At 40.7% G+C, this 19,294-nt stretch overlaps 1 protein-coding gene across 4 annotated transcripts in view; it reads right to left on the bottom strand.

Moving 5' to 3' along the window:
- The window catches only part of PLCB1 (phospholipase C beta 1), a 399,913-nt gene that overhangs the window by 19,752 nt on the left and 360,867 nt on the right, over positions 1-19,294 (bottom strand). For 2 of the 4 annotated variants that reach the window (XM_074578488.1, XM_074578489.1), the window contains exon 32: positions 3,766-3,830. The exons of the other annotated variants lie outside the window; for them this stretch is intronic. In XM_074578488.1, the coding sequence (XP_074434589.1) occupies positions 3,792-3,830 (39 nt within the window). In that variant the 3' untranslated portion in view covers positions 3,766-3,791. The remainder of the gene's footprint in view (positions 1-3,765; positions 3,831-19,294) is intronic. 4 annotated transcript variants of the gene reach the window in all.

Raw genomic sequence — 19,294 nt, forward strand, 5'->3', positions numbered from 1 at the left:
AACACCTACCTATGGCTGAAGCCCCACTGAAAAACTCTATCATGCACTTAAGTGTTCATTTGAAACACGGCTTAAAGGATGAGGAAAGCGTAGGAAAAGATTTTAGGTCTTACTTTTTAGAGCTCTCATGAGCCATCCCTACCCGGCCAAAACGTCCTAGCGGGAAAGCCATTTTGCATGGAAGAGAGAGAGCTGCATGTTCAGACCAGACTTCTAAGTCTACATTCTCTTCTTCTGTCTCAAAAATTTTATCTTAGGTTTCTGCTGTTGACAAAGGTAACTGTTAACTAATTGGAAGTTCCTCCTACAGATGACTAATATTTATTTAGTCACTGGTGGATTCAGAGTTCCTGAATAAAGTTGTAAATTTAGGTAATTTCTGTAGATTTCCGCACAGCTCTTATCATGGCTTCGAAGGATTATGCACCTCTCCCGCTCAGAAATATTCCCTAAGGTCATTAGTCTCGTTCAGCCCAAAGCCACTGGTTTCTTCCACGGGAGCGAGAGCTGAGATTCTGCTTTATGGCCTGCGGGAAAACTTGGCTCTTTCCTTCTGCACAGCCTGCCCTCCTCCTATCCAGGTACTCCAAAGCATTCAAAATGCCTTACCCTGTGGATGCAGCACTGACAGCTTAGGGCAGAAAGGGGAAAAGGTCTTCCTCCCATCATTCTCATATTTGCTTTGAAGTGAGGTGAACCTTGGGGTGATGGATCTCTTCACCCGAGTTTGGAGCTGCCCGTGTACTCAGGGCTAATCCATTTTGTTTCCCAATTTTCCTGCACAGGTAGGGTACACTGAACGGTAACTCCACCTTGCATAGCTTCTAACGCTGTTCCCTTCACACAGTCTATGAGGCTGAAGTCCTGAGAGCAGGACAAAGCGAAGGAAAGAATAATTCCAGCGGTGGCATAAGTGGTTACACGACGCCACAGCAGGTTCTTCTCTGCGGTCTGATTTCCTTCTAACTGTGCAGTAGCATTTGGATTGCCCAGGTCCCCGCCATTCTCCCAAGATATCCTGATTTGATTCAGGGTTAGCCTCATATTGTTTCAAATGGAACTGATGCACGATGAGAACAGAGCTAAAACAAGTACTTCTGGTTTCTAAATGTTCCCAGAGTTGTTTCAAGGCAGCTCAGCTCTATTCCTATCCTCCTGCTTTTCAGAAAAGGAAGGCAGAACATCCCTCAGGAAGACAAATCAATATTCTCATGACACTTAAACACAAACAAGAAAGAAATCCCAGTTCCCTGGTGAGCAATTGCCAATTTAATTCTGCCATCTTCAGTAAGTCACTCTTTTGAATACTGTCAAGGCGCCAATATAGTAATTATGGGCTCTACTTTCTTTTGTCACAACTACTTTGCTCAGGAAACATAAACTTTAGTTGCCTTGCCTGTGTCCAAGAGGAAAACAATATTCATGAAATCAAGGCCCCGCCTAGCAATTTTAATCTCTAACCTTACCACAATGAGAGAACTAAACAATAGTTAGAACTGTGTTATTTTTACAAGTGTTCAAAAAAACGATCACTTATTTTGTAACAATAAAAACATTAAAGTAAACCAAAAGCGTGTAATGGTATGTATAAATACGTGAAGAATGTATCGGTGTCCAGGTGGGCAGAGAAAGGTGATTCACAGCAAAAAAGCCTGACAAATTATAGTCACACATTATAAATGAGTCAAATTTACTTCACATTTGCCTTTCAGTGACGTATAGAAGACGATCTGCATTGTGCGAGGCACAGCTCAAACATACAGAGTTAGAATCATCGAATTGCCCGGGTTGGAGGGGACCTTTCAGATCATCGAGTCCAACCATCAACCTAACGCTGACAAAAACCATCACTAAACCGTATCTCTAAGCACTATGTCTGTCTGTCTTTTAAATACCTCCAGGGGATGGTGCCTCAACCACTTCCCTGGGCAGCCTGTTCCAATGCTTGATAGCCCTTTCGGTGTAAATAATTTTCCTAATATCCAGTCTAAAGCTCCCCTGGCACAACTTGAGGCCGTTTCCTCTTGTCCTATCGCCTGTTCCTTGGGAGAAGAGACTGACCCCCCTGGCTACACCCTCCTTTCAGGGAGCTGTAGCGAGCGATAAGGTCTCCCCTCAGCCTCCTTTTCTCCAGGCTAAACAATCCCACGTCCGTAGAAGTATATGCGATAAGTATTTAAAAAACAAACGAACAAACCCAACCCTAGACAGGCTGACAAAGCAACCTGGGGGGAAAGCACGAGGCCCCACCACACTGATGCTGGCCAGGGAGCAGAACAGCGCTCACAGCCAACGTGTGCCTCCCCCGCTCCTGAAGGTGCACTGCTGCTAACGCTGGTACCAAGGAGTAGTCCCCAAAACTGACCTTTGGCTGTCAGTAGGAAGGACTACGAATTACAGAACAACTGTTAAGACCTTGTGCGGGACGGTGAAAAGCCACAGAAGGATGTTCCGCAGCAAGGAGGAGCTGCAGCTCTCTTGAGACGGCTCCTTTCACTCCTGCGTATGTGGGTGAGTTGAGCCCGGGGACACTGAAAAGCAAACACTGCCTCCCTGGTAATTAACCAAAATCCTTTGCGTCCAGGTAACGGCAGCCGAAAGGCAGGTTTTGTTACCAAATACAGTCCTCACTGAGAAGCCATGGCTATTCTCTCCCCACAGACAAGCAAAGCATATCAAAGTATTCCAGAAGAAAGCAGCAGAAGGTGAAATATTAAATAACAATACAAAGCAAGGAGGATTCACCGATTCAGTGACAAAGGTGTGTGGCTTATTGCTACCCCCTTCACAGTGAAAGCTCAAGACCTCCTGGCACGACCATGTATACAGGAGGTTTCAGGAAGTTTGCTAATACATAATCATGTCTCCTGATAGCAGAGATACCCCTGAAATAATACTTCATGCTATCAGCGTGTTCTAATCATCAGCCCTTCCATAAAGCAATGAAAAAACTCTTCTAATCTTTTTTCATCTTTGTTCCAGGCTTTGCCTGCCTTTCCCCAGTTGTCTTCTGTTCCCTTCCTCCTCCCTGAAAACCTCACTCTCTTACGTCTAAATCTTCCCCTTTAGGCTTCGCTAATCCTGTTTTACTGATTCACATTCATAAATTCTTTCTCTTTGTCCCCCAAGTTTTCCTCCTGCTCTGATGCCCTGGTTAATCCTCTCTTTATCCCATATTCTGGTGTCCCAGATGACAAATCCTTCATTTTTCTGCTTGGTAAGCTTCATCTTCAGAGGTACCCAGAATTCCTCCCTTCAACACCTTTCTCCATCTTGTACCTTTAACGTTCAGATGCTCTCGGTTCCTACCCCCACATCCTCCCCCCTGCATCAACCTTCTTTACCTCTTCAGAGAGACATTTCTGATCTGAGAGTACTGCAGCTACTGTGAGCAGAGAACAGAGGATATTCTGATGACCCAGAGGGCTGTGGAAAGAAAACTTTTATCGTCATGCTGTTACCCACAGCCCCTGACCGCTGCGCTGAGGTGGGGCAAAAGCAGCAATAAATAAAACAAGCAGGGAAACAATGGGGTGGGGTATGATTTGAAGAAGCCACAAATTGCTTTCCCAGTATAAAAAGGATGTAATGGCCAGTGGCAGCATACGTTAACGCAGCTAGCAGATAATAATCAGGGCTATAAATGCTCCAAGATTTCAGAAGAACCACCAGGCAGTAAATTGTGGACGCTCCTGACTTAGTTTTGACATGTAAAATAAAAACAACATTAGCATTACTAGATAAAAAGGGGAATGTTTCACTCACTTTCACTATAGTCTCACATTCCATTTCTACTTCTGTTTCTCCTCTACTTCTTGTTCTTCTATGCTCTTTAAAACAAAACCAAGGATCATTTCAATTTGATGTGATTAACAATTACTCTAAGCTGAAATGAGATAATTCTGTGCATTACAGTAAAATAACATCTCTTTAATCTACGCACTTAATGAAAAACAAAAGATCAGTTCATGCTTCTGTGTGCTGGCTCATTAATATTCGACTAGGTACATATTAGTCAGAGAAACCAGGCTATTTATCACAGCCTGTCACTCGATACTAGAAGAGGGCAATGTTTCAACTGTGTTATGTGGGAGATCCGGGTTTAGCTGAAGTTGCAGCTTATGCACATCTCAAGAAGTGTCACTTTTTTCTGGGAGGGGGAAAGAAGCACGTCTCTGAAGGAAAAAGTGAGCATCAGCCACGCCACCTGAAGTATGAGCTTGAAGAAATACCTCTGGCCATTGCAGCAGGAAGGATTTAGACTGCAATTGTGCCTAATCCCATGAACTCAGGGCAGTCTGGATGGAAAACCTTCAAGGACATCACCAGGTGCTTACAAGGGTGGTGCTCTCCTTCACCAGCCGGCCCGTTCCCTTTGAGTCAGCCTTGCACAAGTGCCTGAGCAGGAGACGAGGTACGGGACGTGCTGCTGCTGGAGGTGTTACTAGTGTCCACTCGCCTTCGTCCTGAGTTGGTGTTTATCTCTGGAGTGGAAACTTCTATTTGACAGTGCAAAAGAACGGCAGGATTTTCAGGCTGTCCCATTAACCTAGCAGACCCAGACGTGCTGCAGGCAGCTACGTGTGCTCGGAGCTCACTCACTGGGAGGGCTGTGGTCCGTCACACACCACTCCGAGCACCCTGGAGTTCAACTCTCTCTCCTGAAGAGGTCTAAGGGCTGGATCAGAGAGGTCCTGAAGGTAATCCAGCAACAACCAAGAAGACCACAGTGTTTTAGTTTGTGCAGTTACTAGAAGAGAGCCAAAAAATTATAGCCAGGAACTGAAAAAAAGGGGGACTTTTTGGTTCTGGCTAAGTGCAGTCTTTAAACAATGTTGCCATGCCATTTTCAAGTGGCTGCAATATGTTTTATTCTCTGTTAAATTATTGTGGTAACTGTCTTATTTTACTCCAAAGTAAGTGTTATTTCAGTATTGAGTGATACATTGCTTCACCTGGATAGTGACTGCGTGAGTATACTGCTGAACTTGGTTCTGTTTGTAGAAGTTAAGCCACAGCTCTTTTACGATACAATTGGTGCCACTAAAATCTTGACACTTCCCACATCATGGACTTTTTAACTCCATCACAGATTCAAGACAGTATGGTATTTACATTGTCCAGGAGCCAGAGCTGTAGTGGCATCCAATGTACTGTGGTGATACTGGGTGAGAGTCAGCCCTGGAATAATTGCATGCAAGTTCATTGAGGTAAACTGTATTTTGTCTTAGCTGTCAGGTATGTTACAAATGAAATAGAAAACTGAAACCTATAAAAAGAAATAGAAACAAACAATAGCACAAAACGAAGGTTTTCTTTAATATTTAAAGATTACATAGCTTAATAACTGAAGCAGTACTTTGGAAATTTTTCACGAAACATTTCCTCTCAAAGCATTTTTTTTTAACTGAATATAATTATTGAGTCACTTCCTTGGTAATGGGTGAAGAAGCAGAACAATACGTTTGAGCACTGTGTCCTCATTTTACTTTCATGCAGATTCCTAAGTGCCTTATAATTGAGTCACAATGGCAGGCAAAATAAATATAATTAGCTAAGAACGTGGCTGGACTTGATTGAAATTTTACGTAAGGGAACTTAAGCCACCTTCTTACATTGCATTGCAACAAATGAACAAAACTATTTTCTTTATTTTCTCCTTGAACTCTTTCTCACCTCGGCAGCAAGGGACTGTAAAACGACTGCATTAACACCGACACAAATGGTGTTTTAAGATACATGTTGGGTATAAGATGGCCAGGAAACGCGTGCCAGTGATTGTGGCAGCTCGCACCATTTCGACATGCAAAATGAATCTAAAATATTAGCTGAGGAAGCAGAAGGTGACAGTTGGTAGCAGAAAAAAATGTAGCGGCAAGAAGGTGAAATGTAAAGTGAAAAAAGAAAGCTACTTTGTTTTGCATAGTTCCTTATCACTTCTCCTGATGCACTTCATTTTTCTGTCCCTTTGATCTATATACTTCACTGGTTTTGTGCCCCTACTGACAGACAAATCAGATTAAGTGCCTTACTTAAAATTGGCAATTTTTACAAAATTACACACGTGTTTGCAGCACACAAACATTTTGTTACTGTGGATGTTGGCCTACTTACTTCAACGGGGCTCGTAACTACTGAAGGCAGGTTAAGATTTGATTAGAAATTCCCTTAAAAGCAGTCTTGGAAAACACTGCTAAACATCCTCTTGCTAAATTCCTTAGTTTGTGCAACATTATTACTTTTCCTTACTTTTGGCATCGTTTTTAGCCAGCTTCCCTGTTAAAGGACACATCTTGGTTTGCGAAAATGTGTGTCTACTTGGCACACAGGTATGTGCTGGCCCAGGATTTGGGCGTGCAAAGCAGGCACGCATTTACAAACGTGCAGGTTTTACCTACCTGGAGGATGAATATCGGGGTCAAAATAAGTAAACATTTCAAAAGAAAAAGCAACATCCAAAAATGATAACAAACCCCCCTCTACTTAATCAAAGTGAGGATTTTCCCTTTGGTTATTTATCAAAACACAGTCCACTGAAAGGAACAGAGATATCTGGATAGCATGAATTCCACCGTGATAGGGTAAGTTTACAAGATACAAGTATTCAGCTGTAAGTAGGGTACACACCACACAAACCCTGTACTGTTTATAGAGCTTTTAACAATGTAGTGTGTGCACTTGCACCATTGGCGTCACACCCAGTGACGCTAGTGTAGTAGACGTACATGATATATTATGCACACGTATTTACCACGGGGGTGCTCACTAGTTTTGGAGCTCCAGGCATTGAATTGCAGCATAAGAAAGACAAAGTCAGAGAGAAACACAGGGATGAAACACCGAATTTCAAGCTCTTTCCTATTCTGATGGTCGGGACTGTAGTTGTCATAATTACCTGGTCTTTAAAATCCCCAATCCTTGATCCTAGTGTGAGAAGTATCTTTCTGTATGTACAGACATTACGTGAAGCAGCTTTTCGTGAAATCTCTACTGCGTAGATAATACAACACAGAAAATACGTATACTTGCCCAAATCATAACTAAGCAGCCAAGTATGTATTGCTTTTATTAGTGCTGAGACAACATTTTAGAGAAGACACACATGGGAACTAGACCGTAGAAGAACACTAATGACAGAGGGACGTGGTAAAACACTGTCTGCTATTCAAAGTCGAGGTCTACCTAATACCGGTTTCCCAGCAGTTTTCTGGAGACACGAGTCATCAGGAAGTCCAGAAATCAATCCAGTGCAAGTTTAAGCTTTTAAAAGATTGAAGTTGAATATATTCTGGTTTATCTGATTATTCTGAAAATGTCCTCACTCACGTAAAGGGCCAAAAAAAGGTCTGCATTTTTGTTTCTGCGCTGTTGTGAAAAGCTGTGTTGTGTTCTCTTTTATTGTGACATTACTATAAAGAACTACTGCCACAACTAGTCCAGATTTATACTCTTGCTAGCACACAGAAACGTGGCACAGAACCTCGTCATTCACTACAATAAATTGTGCTGACCTACCACCTCCAATCAAGTGCTGTTAATATGCCTTACTCTTTACAATTATCTTTTATGAACCTTTAAAAATACAATGAAGGAAAATGTATTGTATCAGGAAAAAGAAAAAGGGAATACCGCTTATCCACAAGCGGCTTTGCCTTTGGCACACACTTACAGTGTTTTCCGAGACCACGGCAGCACAAAATCACCATATTAAAGAAAGAAGAATAGATCTTAAAAACCAGTATGAGGGGAAATGGAAAAGTTTTAAGCAATGGTGCAACCCAAGTGACTTAAGATTTTTAGAAATGAAACATTCATGCCTCGCTCCTTCTCCTGTTTCTGTGCTATAGTGCTCTTAGCAAAGGTTCAGGAGGCTAAAGGATACCTCTTCACTGGTGGCAATTCTGGGGACATATTTCTGCTGAAATCCTGGCCAGCTGACTAAGCAGCAAACAGTGCTCACCAAATAGGGGGAAGAAACCAAGCCATGTGGAAAACAGTAGGTACTGTTCATTATTTAATCAATGGACCAAGCAAAAGTGTCTTGGTCTTTATGGAAGAAGCTCTGGCCTAAATTACAAAGCGATGACTCCTTTTCGAAATTCGTTTCCAGCTGTGCTGTGTGTTGTACAGCTCATCTTCAAAATAATGTGCCAGATGTGTTTTACCTAAGAGGGTTCTTTATACAGGTATCTACAAACAGAAGATTGAATTGCAAAGCCAAGCAAAAAAGGAAGAGAAATGATAGAGGGTTTGCTTTCCCATGGGTGTCATCTACAGCAAGGCTGCACAAACAGACACTTAGGACAAACTCTAGCTCACGGCAACACAGAAACAGTACAAAGAACATTTAAGGTAGCAACTTGCAGTCATATTTTCAAAGTTGTGAAATCTTACTATATCCTTATCTTCCTTGGATCAGAAAAGATCCTCCACATCCCTATCACAAAGTCAACGCACACGCAGGTTTGCTTATTAATTGATCCGGGACTGGCTGTGAAGCAGATAGACAGAGGAAGAAATGCAGGAGGAAGAGAATGGTCCTGGCTTTGATCTCACTCAGTGAAACAGTGAAACCAATTCAGATTAATTCTACTGCACGCCACTGAAAAACACTGGGTTAACAACGATGTGAGTGAAACCCATCACTATGCAATTTCATGCCTAAATTACACATACACAAGCCAACTGTGCCAAGAACGGTCTTCATATGCACTCCTCTTTCTCATCCTGGCAACAAAAGTACATTTTCATTCCTGCTTCCTATTGATTACTTTAGTTACAGCCTTTTTAAAAAATCCACTACTATTATACAACAGCTCCATAAACGCCAAAAGATTAAGTCAGAATATATATTTTTCAGCTCAAAAAACACAACAAACCAAACCTCAACAAAAGCAGAGTATCACTGAAGCTCTGTAGGTACAAAACTGTATATAAATCACCTTTAACATATGTAGAATAACATTTATTAGCTTGCAAGCTAGACAAAGATTAAGCAAATGGAATTTATTTCTCATAAACATACTGCCATTAACATAATAAATGACTGTTAGACACAAAAAGTCCAGTTTGTGACTCTCTCATCCAGAGTTCGTGTTCCTCTGGTCACGCATGAATAGTTAATGCACTGCGGTAATGAGGCCAACAAGATTCTGTGACCGTCTCAGTGGATGGCTTAAACTGCAAGTCTCAAAGATTTACTCATTCAGGACCTGGGCTTGCTCCACTGAAGTCAGTCTGAATTTTGCTATTTATATCAGTCAGAGTATATTAAAAGTTCACTCCTCACTCCACCGATGCATTTGACAAATTGTCTTAGTCTGGGAGGTAGTCAGGCAAACCCTGTGAATCAACTACTCATCACAAAGAAGGCAAAATTACTTTAAAAATGGAAGGAATGCTAAGGGAGTCAGGATCGCTCTAGGTAATCCAGAACAGCACCTTCGCAAGGGATTATTTTAGGGTTCATCAGCAGTTATGAAAAAATACATTCCAATCTGGTCAGTTAAAGGAAATGAAAGAATCAAAGAGACTTAGATTACCATTGGGAGTGGGCTAAACAAAGAAACGAAAGCTAGAAGCATGTTATATTTTTACTAGGCAGAACGATTTTTTATTATTCTTCAGTAAGCACCGAATAACTGAATTGAAGTCAATGAGTTCTTTCACTGGCCATGGTGACATGGCCACCAAGAGCTTTAGGAACTACCAACTTTTTTCTTACACGATAATAAAGCTTTTTTAGCTGTCCTATAATGGTCCCATTACTGGATTCTTGTCTGAGTACCAAGGCTGCTATACAGAAAACAATCACTGGTCACAGAACTCGTTACATTGCAGGAGAGTACGAAGCTGTCAAAGACTTTAGGCAAGAATCTTGTCCTCTCGTAAAGACTTTGTCTTGATCACACGTTCAAATATTCCTTTGATACACATTAAGTATCTCAATATTTCATCTTAAGCAATGCTGAATTCTCATTCATCCTTTAAAACCTCTAGTGTTACGAAGATGTATATATACGCATATACGTAAGAACGTTAACAAGCACTGGGAAGGACCTCTGTTCTCTGAGGTGAACCCTAAAACTAAGAGAAATCAGCTTAGCTCCGTCTTAAAAATAGCCTTCTGTCCACACAATACATGCTTTTAAAATAAGGTATATAGTACCCAAAACTGGAACTACTTGTCTGATGCTTAGTTAAGCATCACCTAACCTAGTTATTTCTGTAAGAACACAGCCTGCAGCACTATTCTGCGATGGCTCAGTCTTCCCTCTGTCCCCAAAGTAAACAGGTCAAAAAGAGGAAATTTCGCCCAAAAGCTTTTCAGTGAAACATACTCGTTGCCCCAGTTTAGCGAATGTACCACGTTATTTGATTGTTTTAAAGTCTAAAGTGTTAATACATGGATTTTGTAAGTGAATTATCTTCAGGGGATGTAAAGGACCAAGTCCTCTGATCTTGATAATGAGACAGAAATTGCTTTTCCGTAAATGATACTCAAATTTGGAAGACTGCAAATTAAAGAAAATTCTTCTCCTATCCCAAAATGTCACTCTAAATCACACCAGTACATACCCAAAGTGATACCAATAACATCTCTGAAATGATAATGAGCAAATGCCAGTGAAATTGAGATAAGCATCAGGCAAACGGATGTCTCGTTGATTCAATGCCTCACACAAATGAAATGGTTTAGTCGTCTTATCTGACAAACTGATTTCCTTTGCAACTTTCTGTAAGTCATTACACTGTAAGGTCTCAACTCTGCCATCTGCAAAATTGTATGAAATAGAAGTTATTAGTTCAAATTTTAATACTATTAGAAATTGAAAGCAATGGCATAGTCTTGTGTTACAGAGCCAGCATGATAGCTTAGGCAATTTTAGGTCCTTCTCTGTGTTAAATATAGCAGATCGCGTAGCTTTCCCTGCAGTAAAAGGAGATTTATTTCCTAAGAATGTTCAAAATCCAAATCCTTTTCCTAATGATGTGTCCTATTAAAGGATTTTTTAATCGAACACCGAATCAAGGAAACGTCGTCTCCCACAATTTCATTAAACGTTAAATGACTGTGAAATAAACAAACAAAAATGTTATTTTTGAGAAACTGTTATTAGTTCCATTTACTTTGTAAGATGTAATACATATGCCAATTAGTTCTTCCAATGACTACACGAGGGAAGCCCCTTCTGTCCCTATGCTCAGTACTCTATGTTAGGCTCATTAGTTTGTGTCTGAGAACAGATTTTCGGCTTCATTCTTTTCTGAACCCAAAGTTAGCCTCAGACAGATAATGGAGCTACTGCTGATAAACTCAAGATGCCTTAATATCAATTTGCTCAATGGAAAATCTTGCTTATTTTGAACTAATTTAGTCCAGCAGTACCTGTTTAAGATCAATTCACAGCAGACTATTTCCTATTTATTGCTAATTAAAATCATGTATTTCCTGTTCCAAACAGCATATAACCCTGAAAAATTAGCTACAAACCCCATGTGTTTTTGACTGAGCTGCTGGACTACGTCTAGACTTACCACCTAATTCTGAGGTTCATAAAAACAACTACTCCAGGCAATGACAAAATGGCCAAAGCGAGGTCAGGTGATGAGGGAAAAATAGGTAGACACTCACTGAGCTTTGTCTTCTCAACATTATGAAGTGGAGAATGGCTTAACTGTGGTTTTTATCTCCAGCCTGAGGAACCAAGAGCACAGTAGGGTGGAACTCCTTCTTGGCACATTAAATTTGGGGACCACCCAGCCTTTCTGTCTCAATTCCAGCCCTTTCCGGCCTTGGAGAGAATAATACTCTAGTTGTGTGCCAAGGGGATATCTGCAGGTGGCATCTGGGTTTGACCTTATCCACCCACACTTCTGTTGTCAGGTTTATACAAAAATATTTTCAACTGATTGTGCTGCGTAGATACAGGCCAATTCTTTCACTTCTGGAACACAGTTAAGTCAGGAAAGTACACAAGCATGGGAACAGCTAAGAAAAAAAGGATATATTGGAGTGGTACTGAAATAAGGAAGATTCCACCCAATGCTTTCAGTTCATTGCTCCTGAGCTTTCATGTTCTGGAGATTTGAGCCTCCATCGGAACTGCAGAGTTACCAGGAAAGCAGGACCCACTGAGCTCCATCACGCTATCAAACTTCCAGAGGATAAGGAGAAGGGCAGTGCAGTCCCTGTTCTCTTTTCACTAAACCTCATCAACTGAAAGAAGAGGCAATTACAGGAAGCGTGTGCATTACTTTTGCTTACTGGTGAATCAACTTTTTTTTGCTTCTCCAAAAATCTTTGTCTCGTTCCCATTGCAAAAGGCTAAAATCTGCTTAGGCTCCTCTTAGGGCGAGCTAATCAATCACAGCGGCCTCAACTGCATTTCCACCAAGAAGCTTGAGTTCAGGATGCTGTGCCAAAAGTGACGTACAAAGCTAAATCCCTCTAGGAAGCAACCCTGCAGACTTCAGAACAGGCGTGTCTTCTGACCTTTGGCAAGTCAAGTGCCAACAAATGTTTCTTTACTTGCACCAAGTCCAGCAAAGCCTCGGTGAGACAGAGATACATCTCTTTTAAAGCCTCCTCTAAAGGTTTTATTTTACGTCCCCAGATAAGCTAGTTGTCTGAGCATCGTACACGTGCATAATTTTAGAGTTTAAACCCCAACCAGTAAATGTTATGAAAGATAACATTAACAAATGTCAATCTGGAAGATTCCTAATTCTCAAAAGCTACAGTGGTGCTTATCTTAGAGCGATACCGTTCAGAAGCAACTGTAAGAAGATCTAGACCAAAACTGTACCAACTACGGGCCAGCAGGTAAAACTGTCGAACCAGAAATAAGCAGAACTCTCCATTCCCCAGGCTAAATAGACTGTGAGGACCGATGCTAGGCTACTACTATGTTTTAGTATGTTGCATGGAGTCTTACAAGGCTTAAAGGCAAACAAAAAAAAGTCAATGCTTTATAAAACCAGCCCGAAAATTCACAACTTCAGAAGAAACTGGATTTTGAAAGTGTCCAACTTCGTTACTAGCATTTTCTTTGACGCCCCCCAAAATGCTCATTCAAACAGCTATCCCAGTCTGTCTCATTAATTTCTTAGTTGTTGAGTTTTTTAAAACTGTGCTTGGAGATATTAATCACATTGCAAAAAATATAGTAGGAGTATAATTAACGTAACAATCATACTGAGTGTATATTCACTAGGTTCAATAAGAAAGAAGTACTTCAAGTCGTCTTTCAGAATACAAGTGTCTACTTTTTGCTCAAATATTTATACACCTCATCCGTTTGAAAACTGTGTTCAGGAAGAAACTGGGGCAGGGCCTGTCTTTTTGTGAGAGGCCCCTGCAGAACCAAGCGTTTTAGCGTCTCTGTTCCTGCCCTGAGCTATTGTAAATTCATGATCATGAAGAGATGGAGTCCTACTATATTTGCAAAATATAAGAAGGCTAAAGTAAGCTTGTCATATTTCAAACTTACTCAAGCTCCACATTTTTTTTCAGAAGGAGGGATTCAATTCAAATTCATGGATAAATTAAATTGGTGTAGCTAAAGCAGACCATTGCTGGCAATCCTCCTTTTCTCTCCTGCAGATTATGCCATTCTTGCAGGCACAGCTGAGCAAATTCTGTATCTGCTTGCTAGTTGCTGTAGCTTAAATTAATTAAGTGCATTAATGTAATCCGCTGCCAACTGGAATTTACATTAACAGGCAGGACCACAAATAGGGAAGAAAGTTGGGGGTTACATATCTCACTCAGCCGGCTGCGGGGAAGGGTAGGGCAGAAAGCAAAGGTCGGTGTCGGATGCAGCTGCCTCAATGTACAGTTCTTGAAGCGATCAAAGAACGAGACCCTGTACATTGCCTGTGAAGTCGGATCAAACAGCGATGTTTTTGGTTCCCTTCAACCTCATTTGTTGCAGTAGTTCAATACGCCTGCAGGCCGATAAAACCAGCAGCACTGATACTCCTATGAAAGGGAACAGGGAAGTGCCAGTGGGGAATTACCTCCCGCCCGGGGCACACGCGAGCTCTGCTGGGAGAAGGGCTGCGGCTCTGAAGCCACTTAAACAACAACTCCCCCAGGGCCCCGAGGAGCTGCCCCAGCTGGGGTCAGATTGGAGGGTGCTCAACAGCACTAACCACTGGCGAAATTCAGAAGTAATGGGAAGTGATACGAATGCAAGCAAATATTTGCAATAGCACTTATTTCACGTGTGTTTCTTATTAAAATCATGCAATCATATTAATAACAATAAAATGAATATAAATATCAATGTATGTGTTGATATTCACATGATGAAATGTACTTTTGTTGTTTAGAGGACTAAACAGTTTCCGTTCTTCGAAAGCTTAAACCAGTCTTTGGTTTACCTTGTTTTCTGACATAACTTTTTTATTTACAGTAGGTCAGGGGAGGGTCCTAATTTCTAAGGACATTTTCCAATTAACTTTCTTAATTAAAAGGAAAAGTTAGAGTCAATTGGTTTGCAAATAGCATTATTTAAAACCACAAAATACTTAGATTCTGGAAAACAGGACTATCAGAAGCAATCCCAGCTGTCGATCTCTAGGTGTTACAGCTGCTGTCTGGCATTCTGAATGTCTGCCCATTTTTGTCTGATTTTTTGGACATTTTCATTTGCTTCAAAATTCTCTATCATTATTAAGGAATTATTGTTCCCTTTGGCTTCTGTTAGGCAGTGCTATAAGCAAGTGCTTACATGGAAGCATGCACTTAAAACTATTGGCTTTAAGGTGTTTTAAGTTCTGCTCTGAATAAGAATCCGTAACGGGAATCTCTGCAGAGATCCAACTTCATGAATTTGTGCTGGAATCCAGTAATATCCTAGGAAATGCCTGCTGCTGCACTGATTCAAAACATCTCCCAGTCAGTCTGAGATCTTTACAAATCAGTGTAAAAATTCACAGTTTCAGAAAGGACCATCATTTCATCTTGTGTCCAATTAAATCCTTAATGAAGTTAGCGTAAGTCTTTCAAGTTGTAACTTTGAAATTAAACCAGACTCACAAATAGGAACCTAGATGTCACACTGCTATGACTGACTTGGCGATCGATTAGAAACAGACTCATCCGACCAAATAGTTAACAAGTACTGGAAAAAGACTGAAATCCAATCAAATGAAAAAAGATGATTGCAAACCACTTAAACCCATTAAAATTACTTATTTCCCTAGCGCATTTATACCAAGTGAATACCCACACTCTTTGTGGATGCAAGGATATTTCACATCTAAAAATAACTTAGGCTGTATGCTGATCGCAAATCTAGATACACCCAAGGCAGCTGTAGTCATAGGTCAATTTATATTACTTATGCAAAATGAAAAAGAAAATAAGCTTAAAGCAAAATCAGGCGTTATACTTTTCACATATCCATCGTGGACATACGCTATAAGTTATTGCAGACGTTGTCTGAGACACAGTAATTTAGATGAACGTACTTCTCAACAGTTTCAGTACTAAACCAGATGTTTTCCCACATGTTGAAAAAGTGATCTTCAGTGGACAACAATAACCTTAGATTATGAGAATGTGTATTGTAGTTCAACATTTGCTATTTCTCCTTTCGTAACGTCTGTTGGCTTTCAGCAAGACAAATTCTCATCCTCATCCACATGCAGGGGAGTCAACTGAAAGTAACACAACTTCTTACACCCTCACCTAAACGTTGGCCTGAGACGTTCTTTATTGTGGGCAGGTATAAACATACGGCGAACTCCTGCTCACGTCCTGACCCTCTTAAAACAGCTTCACACAACTCTGAAGCAGCAGTTTTCTTTGCTTTAGTACTAGAGAATCACGGAATTTCAGAGTTGGAAGGGACCTCTAGAGAAGCGGAAATAAATGTGGTTCAATACATTTACTGGGCAAGAAGAGCAGTTTCTATGTTCCCATGGAATGCTTTCAGAAATACTAATAGTAATAATAGCTGGAAACCCCAACAGGGCCTAGCCATCACTGGAGAAACCAAGTAACTCTGAATTTTGAAGACAATTAGTTCACAGTATGTGAACACACATTTTAAATTAGCATGTTAGTGTGCAGACAACAGCATTGTATTCTCATTTTGTAGTGGAGTTTATAACCGCATGAGTCATAACGCAGGGCAGGCAGGCTGAGGAAACCTGATGGCTTCCACGCTTCACAGTGTTCCCTTTGTTTAAGAAGAAAAATGTTTCTTCTGCTCAGGACAACGTAAGAGTGAACTTCTCCACTCTAGGTTTGGCATGTGTTAAATCCATTTTTTAGATAGCATGGAACCTGGAAATCCATAAATCTGCCTCTCCCCATTTTTGTTTTCCGTACAAGGGAAACTCTGACTTCATTCCTAATGCAGTCAACTAGGAAAACTTGAGTAGACCACAAAACTCCTTCATGGGATTAGTGGTTTCAAAACAGGACTGGGAACCATCAGAACTGGATTCTAATTTTGTCCTGCAGACATGTCACTCTGAAAGATGCTGAAGCCAAAGATTTAAAACATTGACACCTAAAGTAAGGCAGCAAAATGCAAAATTAGCTATGCACTCCAGCAAAGCCTTTAGTACAAGGAAAACGCTGTACTGTTTTGAATTGGAAACGAAACTCTGACGTTCTATTATACATTGTTTTCCCTTTGGAATTTTCTATTCATTTCAGACCCACAGATTTAAAACTCATGGCCGAATTTGTCTTGATAGTGTCATTTCAACTGAACTACAAGTATTTTCTATTTGTTGGATTAAGCTTCAGCGACTTTTAAAAAACAAAGTGCTTCAAAAGCTAAGTTTCCTGAAAAACACATCCTTGGATAATATTTGGTATCTCCCTTTTTAGCAGCGATTGACCACAACGAATCATTTTCGCTTTTATTTGGTGTCTTCCGCCTCATTTATACCTACTCTGAATTTCAGTGAGTTCTCAGTCAGTCACTGAAACGTAAGTATACATGTAGCGATTAAAGTAATCCCTGATTTGAAACTAAACACAGCTACCCCGACAAACAGCAGACTACCAAACTGGTCGCGGTGGTCGTAAGATTTCCTAGAATCAAGAAACCTTCCTTATGGATTTTCCCTTCAAGTATTCTTGTGATCGCAGGTAACCCTCCTGTAGTCTCTGCTCAGTGGACCCATCCTGTTACCAAGGTCACCTTCGCAGAGTTATATTTGCATCCAGCTGACGTTGATTCATGTTGCCAGATGGCTAAGGACAAAGCACAATCGCTCAACACAACGTGTGACCTACTTACACGCCTAACAATCTGCTGTTTAATACTTCGGAAATGCATGGCGACTTTGATTAAAATTTTAATTTTGTTTCATAGCTAGCCCACATGTGGCATGTACATTTTGCATACCAGATACATCTGTTCCAACAGGGCAGTAGCATGATGCCTCCGACTGCTTTCTAAAACAGGGCATATGAATGCGTAAGTGTCATTTCCTTGTTTCCTAAAGGCACTCTCAAAAGTAATTACAAGTTATTGGTTTACATACGGACAACTAATGAAGAGCCAAACACTCTCATGCTGGCGCCACATAAACAAATAATGACGACAGTAATATGTCAGCTCTGGAAAAGAAGAATGAAGACATGACACACACAAAATTCATGTAGAGTTTTAAATCAAATATATGGAAAGTCATGAGGAAAAACTCTCTGTCTGCGCTCAAAGTCTCATCTATATTTACAGGATAAGTGAGAGAACATAATTTCTGCCTTAACCACGATGTGAAGATATGCAAGAATACTAGGAATGACATTTGGCCATTGTAGGCCAGATTCCCCAAATTGCTCAGGGCTTTGGGAACATAATAATGACCAGACGGAATGAGACCCAAGGCTGGCTAAGACCTGCAGTCTGCCTCTACCCTCGGCTGGTACCAGACGCTGTACAAATGTAAAAGAGCTCTAGAGCAGACATAGGTAAAATAATTCCCACCTTCAAGCAGGCCTTCCTGGTCCTCATCTCTAGTAGTTAAAGACTGACTTAAGTCCTGGAGTTCAAGCGTTAGTAAAGTTTTAGTTCCTTTCAAAGTACTGGTCAACAAGAATTTCAACTCTTAAAACATTTCATTTCTGAAGTGCTCTCCAATCCCATTTTGAATCTGCTTAGCTTTGACAGGTTTTCAAGGGCTTGGCACCTAGACATGAAGTTGATCTGTTCAAAGTCATGAGCATTCGGCAGCTCCTCTTATGAACGTTCACGGCCAGACCCTCAGGAGAATTTAGGGTGGTGAATGAAGCTAGGCACATACAATTCCATAACTCTTCTCAAGGAAAACAGAATGCTTTTTAAAATAGAAATCCTCCAAACTATGAGAAAGGAAAGCAGAAACCAAAAAGCCTGCAGAGAAGCAAGTTTGATGTTAGATTATAGATTGAGGAGAAAGCGATAGATGCTAGCTGGAAATGGTCCCATCACATATTAATATTATTTATTCAGGGGGAAATGAGAAGGGAAAGCCAAACGCAGGGAGAAGCAGTTGTATCATCATAACGCAGGCAGTGCTAATGAGGTAATTATAGATAACAGAGTAAGTGATTGTCAGGACATTGACTAAAATAAAACTTTATCAGCGAACCAAATATTTTATTATTGAATAAAGATGTGAAGAGTTACACTCAGGATATATAATTACGTTGACATTCTCAACTTCTCCTGGTGAATGTTGTCTAAAAGTAGACAGTAAATCAGGCTGAAGTGTGCGAAATGCAGAAGGGACCTCTCCCCGACAAGTTTCTCTCCAACTTATGGGTCTTGTGAGCCTAATTTTGTCTAGCAGCACAAGTTTTTCTGCTCTCCTGCAAGGTTATCTCACCAGCAGAATCACAGGAGGGTGCATATAGGAAGAATTTGACCCTGCTGTGCGCCTGGGGTTTGCCACTTAGCCAGACACAGTGTAATTTTCACCAAGAAGTTCCCTGCTCCTCAAAGACTCGAAAGCTGCCTAGAAAGGACATTCCAGTTGTGGATGGGATACAACAGAAATATCTTACAAAGCAAAACAAAAAAAGATGCTCATGAGTTGGTAATGATTATTTTCTCCACGTTTATGTTTTATAAAAAAGATTCACCCAGGAAAATACCATGTCTTAAGGTTCTGCTACTTTGCCATTGAGAGAGAAAATAACGCACACATACAGAATCCAAAAGAAGTAGCAAAAAATTTAGCATTTATATAATTATTAAGGAAAGCGCAACAGTTCTGGAAAAAAATACCAAGCACCCCTTTTAAAAATGAAAAATCAGATAAATCCCTTCTTCCTTTT

Source organism: Larus michahellis, chromosome 3 (assembly GCF_964199755.1).
Source record: "Larus michahellis chromosome 3, bLarMic1.1, whole genome shotgun sequence".
Lineage (NCBI taxonomy): Eukaryota > Metazoa > Chordata > Aves > Charadriiformes > Laridae > Larus > Larus michahellis.